This window comes from Podarcis muralis, chromosome 1, assembly GCF_964188315.1.
Source record: "Podarcis muralis chromosome 1, rPodMur119.hap1.1, whole genome shotgun sequence".
Lineage (NCBI taxonomy): Eukaryota > Metazoa > Chordata > Lepidosauria > Squamata > Lacertidae > Podarcis > Podarcis muralis.
The window spans coordinates 63,475,751-63,483,106 of NC_135655.1; the positions used below are offsets into that span (position 1 = coordinate 63,475,751).

Below are 7,356 nucleotides of genomic sequence, written 5' to 3' on the forward strand. Positions count from 1 at the left end.
TGCTGCCACCCCAGCTCTGTGTTTGGGGGTCAGCTCCACCCCACTGCACACACCACTACTGGGCACAAGGTGTTGTACAGGATGTTTCAAAAGCCATGGAGAAGGGAGGTTGGAGGAAATAGGTTTGGCCGATGTCAGTAGGCCATAAAAATCAGAACTAAACATGACTTTCAGACTAGGATGCCTACAAGTTGCACGGGCTGCACCAAATCCATTTTAAAAGAAGCAAGGCCATACGTTTATGGAGTGCACACACAATGGCCAGCTGATTTTGTGGAAACACAGCAAGTTTTCTAATGACAACAAGGACTTCAAGTGCATTGTAACAGACATAGACATCCTGTCTGAATGTGCCTGGGCTGTATCTCTTGACACTCTAAAACACAAAACAGGCAGAGAATAGCATTCAGAGATTTAATGATTTTTTTCCCCCAGACATGATAGAAAGAAGTCTGGAATGCTCCAGACAGATAATGGTAAATAGTTTCTAAGCAAGTCTGTAAGCAGTCTGTTTAAACAACTTGGGGTTCATCACTTTGTCACCAATAATGATGTCAAAGCTGGTGTTGTGGTGCAATTTAATAGCATTACAGACAAGAATGTGGAGGCATTTTAAATCTAACAATACCTTCAGCTATAGTGACATGCTGACACAATTCTAAAAAAGTTATAGTCAAAGCTACACAGAAGTATCACCACCAGGTTTGTCAATATTAAGAGTTTCAAGGATCTAGTAGGGAGAGGGAGAGAATCCTGCAGAGCAGAAAAGGACATATTCCCAACCAATACACTTAAAAAAACCAAAAACCTGCCTTTCATAATGGACATCAAAGGAGGTTATGATACTTTGTGCCTTTCACAAACATATTGTTGAGCACTTCTTTGGACCCTTACTGCATTGTGTAGTATTTCATGAACGCCTATAATCCCTGGACCCAGCAAGTGTTAGAATTATCAAGCCTTGGGGTATTAAGATAGATGCCAGACCTTTCTAATTCCTGGATACAGCCAGTGTTAAAAGCTAAGCAAGCCTTCAAATTCCAGGAAATAGCCAGACTTGCACCTGAGAGATGGGCCATTAAGAGAACAAAGAATCAAAGGGCTCCTATGAGAAGACAAATGGGTTTCTCTCGACAGATAAAGTCAGAGTTGAGAGTTGAGAGGTTAGAGTTAGGAGTGATGTGGCCTAGAAGCAAAGTAAAGGGTAAAGGTAAAGGGACCCCTGACCATTAGGTACAGTCGCGGACGACTCTGGCGTTGCAGCGCTCATCTCACTTTATTGGCCGAGGGAGCCGGTGTACAGCTTCCGGATCATGTGGCCAGCATGACTAAGCCGCTTCTGGCGAAACCAGAGCAGCGCATGGAAACGCTGTTTACCTTCCCGCTGGAGCAGTACCTATTTATCTACTTGCACTTTGACGTGCTTTCGAACTGCAAGGTTGGCAGGAGCTGGGATCGAGCAATGGGAGCTCACCCCGTGGCAGGGATTCGAACCACCAACCTTCTGATCGGCAAGCCCTAGGCTCTGTGGTTTAGACCACAGCACCACCCACTGTAAAGTAGCAAGCTGGAAAGCCAGAGAGGCAGATTACGATGCTTGATGTCTGTTTGCATCCAAGACTATGGCGATGGAAGAAACAAGATTCTCTTGGGGTGTTAATGCTGTGAACCCCTCTATTGTAGGCTCAGGTTGTAGATGTGTAAACAAACCATATTTCATATAGACACCACAATATTTATTGTGCCTTGTTTCCAAAAGGAAGCATGAACCCTAGTTAAGCACCTGGAACCCCTGGAATCTCATAATGCTCGGAAATTGGGGTGGCAGGCAACAGTATAAATGTGCTTTAAATGTATGACGTAGATGTGACCAAAGATGGGGATGGTTTACTTCCAGCTAAGAAATACATGTTTTAAACCACCATGGTTTTTATCCACCATGGCTCTGAAGAATGTACTAATCTAAATGACATCTGTATCCAATTGGGCCTCCACCGACCATTACTGAGAGAAGCTTGTTTAATTAGGTGCCCTGCTGGCAGCCCTGACAGAATCCACATTGCTAGCCTTTTCCATTGTAGGAAATTATGAAGGTTATGTGGATTTAAACAATGCATTGCTGTACATGTGCTGCAAAAACTGCAACTAAACAAGGAACAAATCTTTCCAGCAATTAAGAAGTAGGCCTGGTGATTTATCCAATAGCTTCTGTGATTAGTCAACTCAATGTCAATGTCAATGTTAAAACATTGACATTGTGAGATCACCTCATCAGCCAAGAGCAACAACCGCTACCTTTATAGAGTTTTCGTGATACTCTAGTGACACAATTCTCTGCAGGGCTACAACTAAACAACGCAAATCAACTGAAAGCCAAGAAATAGACCTTCTGGAACATCTTTATGTTGACCTGCATTTTTTTTTTTTTTTTTTTTTTTTTTTTTTTTGCCGCTATAAAGATGCAGTTAACTGGTAAATATGTGGAAATGGTCTGCTTGATGATGGGCAATGCTCATACTTCTTAACTTCTGAGGCTCATACTTCTTAACATAGTTTTCACACTATAATTATAAACTTATTTTGCACCCTAGGCTCTTTTCAACCCCTAGGTTTTATTTCCTCCCCCCCCCCCCCACCTTCCCATCCCATCAACATGTTGCATTCAACCCTTTGGGAAACTGGTCTAGAAATAAATGATCAAATTGGGGGGAAATCACAAACGTGATCGAGTCTGCCTTGTCGTCACAAGGCTCTGGGCCATGCAATGACTTCCATAGCCACACATCCAAATGTGGCTTAAAGGTTTAAACACATTTTAATTTTATGTCTGGAAAAACAGCAGGGGTATAAGTTGAGCCAGGTTGGAACACTAGCCACTGTGTAGAGTTTTGTTGAAGCATTGTGAGAAATAACCCACAATTGTGTAGCACTGGTGGTAATCTAAAACTTCTCTATTGGCAAGGTTGCCCAGTGCAGAAGTGGAAGTTTTAGTTCAGCCATGGCCCTTGTTAAAACATCTCAACCTCCTTTTTGCATTTGGCTCATAGGGTATGATATGGAATGATTCCCTTGACCAAGTCCAGCATATATTAGAACTAGCTATAGCTTCCCCCCCCCCCAAAGGCCCGTTTGTTATCTCATGAACACACACTCTTGTTCTGCATCATTTTGTTTAACAGCAGCCTGGTGGGGTTCTTCTGTCTAGCAGGCAGACTGCCCAGTACTTCTCGGAAGATTGTGTCAGGATTTTGCAGATACTTTTGCAGAGGTCTGCTGTGAGGCAGGGGTAGAAGATAGTTTAGTTTTCGTTACTTTCCTCTGTCTTCGTAAGTTAGGTATTTTTTAAGCAGAGCATTATGACATGTGGCTTCTGTTCAGTCACTTTTATGAAGAGTCCCCTTCATTTCAGTATCAAGGCGTTCTTCTCAATGGGTTGCTTCTGATGCTTTCTTATTTAGGTAGACGTCCTTTTAATTGTTGGTATTGATGGCTGTGGTCCAAACATATCTTCTCAATATACACCATTTGTTGTTGTTTAGTCGTTTAGTCGTTTCCGACTCTTTGTGACCCCATGGACCAGAGCACGCCAGGCACTCCTGTCTTCCACTGCCTCCCGCAGCTTGGTTAGACTCATGCTGGTAGCTTCGAGAACACTGTCCAACCATCTCGTCTTCTGTTGTCACCTTCTCCTTGTGCCCTCCATCTTTCCCAGCATCAGGGTCTTTTCCAGGGAGTCTTCTTTTCTCATGAGGTGGCCAAAGTATTGGAGCCTCAGCTTCACGATCTGTCCTTCCAGTGAGCACTCAGGGCTGATTTCCTTCAGAATGGATAGGTTTGATCTTCTTGCAGTCCATGGGACTCTCAAGAGCCTCCTCCAGACCATAATTCATAATTCAATATAGACCATAAAAAGGTAAAGGGACCCCTGACCATTAGGTCCAGTCGTGACCGACTCTGGGGTTGTGGCACTCATCTTACTTTATTGGCCGAGGGAGCCGGCGTACAGCTTCCAGGTCATGTGGCCAGCATGACTAAGCCGCTTCTGGCGAACTAGAGCAGCGCACGGAAACACCAAGCGGTACCTATTTTTTATCTACTTGCACTTTGACGTGCTTTCGAACTGCTAGGTTGGCAGGAGCAGGGACAGAGCAACAGGAGCTCACCCCGTCACGGGGATTCGAACCACCGACCTTCTGATCGGCAAGTCCTAGGCTCTGTGGTTTAACCCATGGCGCTACCCCGGTCCCTTAATATAGACCATACACACCTCATATATATTTTCACTGAAGTGGGGTGCGGACAAGTAAAGATGTGACTGCTAAGGAAGCAACTTGGACTCTTAAAATGTACTCCTGATTGTTCCCTGACAAGTGGGGCTTGTATTCAGAGTCATTTAATTTTCCACCAAACGGAAACACCCCCCTCCGCACTGCAAATTGTTCCTCCCGAGCGACCTCCCAAGCCAAAAGAACAGCACAAAGATATTGCCGAAGCCCCCTCCTCTTGGAACGAGCTACATTCTGGAGTTTCCGGTCGGGAACTTTGAAGTGCAGCTGATCCAAGTAGGACTTGAGGTCACCATCAATCAGTTCAGCAGTGACTTCAAGCCCTGCTTGGATTGGCTGGGATCTTCACTTGTAGTGCACCTTGAGTTCAAAGTGCATGGCAAGGGGGGGGGGAGATCAGCTGATGTCATGGTGATGTCAGGCGGCTGACAGACAGGTGGTCCCACACGCCAGTCAGAGTGGCCCACAAGGCATGGGGCAGCTGTTGATCCAGCCTACCACATTGAACAAGTTCCCACCCCTGATTGATTTTAAGATCCATGTTTTTGAAGCCTGGATGGAAATTTTTGTTGAGACTTAAGAAGATACTGAGACAGACCCTATTGGTCTCTTTAGCTCAATGCTGTTTGCATGAGATCTGTTTTTTAGCAATCATACTAAGGATGGAACCCTACATTTATGCATACCACTTTTAATCACGGGCAAACCATAGAAATTAGAAAGGAATTCCCTGCAGATGGGGGAGTGATACACCTGTATAAAGCTCTCCATCCATTGTGTGACCTTGTCCAGTTATTTCCGAACTGCCAAGTGACGTTGCTAATAGGACTCCTAGTACAATACGTAAACCAGCCCCAAGCCAAGGCTTTCTGGTGACATTTTAAAACAGGTACTATTGAAAACACCAGTAAAACCCATGGCCTTCATTTTGCAAGGTTTCGCCCACGCGTCTGGCTACAAATTTGTTCTTTTTCATCAGGGTGTAACCTGATGCCAGTTGTCTTAATACCCCACAAATCCTCCAAGGTGTCTGTTGCATCTAATTTTGTATAAAAGGGCAACGGAAGGCTTTCCGCTCTTTACAGCTACCATAATTCCAGCAAGGCAAGTCTAAGACAGGTAACTTTTCAACAGATTCTTAATTAACACTGTTTCAGAAATGGTAAGGTCTTTGTAGAACTTTTTTTGAAAAAAGCCATTTAAAAAGGAATCTTCTCTGCCTTTTTAAATACATTTATTCTGTTTTGTTTGGTTTGGGGGGTTTTTTAAGAATGTAAAAGTTTCCAGAGCTTATTTGTAAGAGCAATTGAGATATCTTTCTATTCAGCAGAAATGCCTTTTTTCATTTTTTCATTATTTTCTCTCAAGTGTAACTGGATTAAGACTTCATTCTGCTGAACAAATCTCTTATCCTCTGACAATAACCTTAGCACTGTTTTGCTGACTTTACTCTATGAATGTATGCATACGTACCACTATCCTTTCTTTTTAAAAGCTTGCCTTTGTATCAGCATGGGAAGAATGGTAATATTGTCTGCTTCTAAAGATATGTTGAATTGTAAGTCTCAGTGTACTCCAAGACCCCTCTGCTTTGCACTACAGGATGAAGCCGATTAATTTCTTTGTCGTGTTGCTTTTCTGGCAAACTGTTTGCTGCAATTACTGCCAGCTGTCCAATATCACAATAGCACTGGAGAAGGAAGAGTGTGGTTTCTGCATCAGCGTGAACACAACATGGTGCTCTGGCTACTGCTTAACAAAGGTGAGGAGCCAACAGGTTAATAAGTATATGCATTTGTATGATTTGTTCACATGAAGGTAACGTGTACATTTAAGGACTTCTTCCGCATCAGATTGCATTGAACAGGTTGTTGACTTCTATATTCTCAGTGAACATAGCTTATGTTCAAGGCAGTAAGCACTTTATTGTTTGCTCAAAGAAGAAATTCTGCACACAAAGGAATTTGTTCCAGTTTATATATGGTTTCCTATTTTGTTATAGAGCAATGTCACCCACTTGATACAGAACTAGGACAGCTAGTCTTGTAACAAATGTTTCAGATTTGATAGGTCTTAAAATAGGAATTGATTTTAGTTTAACAAGCTGTCCAAAGATCACTGAAGTCAGGGAAGAACATAATCAATCACCTTAATTTGGGTTTCGGTAGGGTTTTTCAAAATCAAAGAAAGTCATGGTTAGACACTGCTAAAAGGCCGTTGGTGGGATGTGGATTTAACATTCAGACTCTCTTTTTTATGTCATGATTAGGATCTAATTGATCAGAACCTAGCAATGAGATACGTCCAGAACATCTGCACATTCAAGTCAGTTGTGTACGAAACTATCAAGATCCCAGGCTGTCCTGGTCATGAAGAATCGTTTTATTCCTACCCAGTGGCAACAGGATGTCACTGCGGAACCTGCAACACTGACGTCACCGACTGCACCCGGAGAGGCTTGGACCCGAATTATTGCTCGTATGATAAATATGAGACCAGCGAGTGAGGCTTGTCTTTCTCATCTTGCAAAAACTGTACAGTAATGAATGTCGGGGAAAGGGGCAATGTGTGCAGATATTACAGTACGGTTGCATCTTATGAGCGTTTAACTTGTGTTCTTTCAGTCTTGCATGGTTCAAGGCCAGCCGCTTGAAAATGCCCAAGTCAAATGCAAGGCAGAGAACTTAGAAGAGCTTTTCGTGCCGGGTAACACGAGCAGACCTGGTACAGAAAGAGTTTTAAAGCTCTATGCCTTGTTTGTGGGGGGAGGGGGCATTCAGTGCTCTGCCTCCGGAAGGCTAAGGATGCTCGTATGGGGGTGGTTCCAAGGACTTGAGTATACACATTTTCATGTATATGCAGAACTTTTGGAACTGATCCCCTGCATAAGATGTGATTGTACTATCCTGCCAACTTTCTCTTTTTTTAAGTATGTGTGCAAAGAATACAACCTGTTGCATTCACTTTCAATGGCTTCACTGTGACATCTTAAGCAAAAAGTGTTTTCGCCTGTGTCTTTCAAAGCACAGTTCCTTCACAGTCTGCTCCCGACACATCCTCCACTCTTTCC

General features: G+C 43.3%; 1 protein-coding gene across 1 annotated transcript; it reads left to right on the forward strand.

Annotated features, from left to right (window-relative positions):
- Positions 1 to 5,831: 5,831 nt before the first annotated feature.
- Positions 5,832 to 7,013, forward strand: FSHB (follicle stimulating hormone subunit beta). Its single transcript, XM_028707300.2, has 2 exons — positions 5,832 to 6,048; positions 6,556 to 7,013. The coding sequence occupies exons 1-2, from the start codon at positions 5,890 to 5,892 to the stop codon at positions 6,790 to 6,792; spliced, it is 396 nt and encodes a 131-aa protein (XP_028563133.1). The 5' UTR covers positions 5,832 to 5,889; the 3' UTR covers positions 6,793 to 7,013.
- Positions 7,014 to 7,356: the final 343 nt, after the last annotated feature.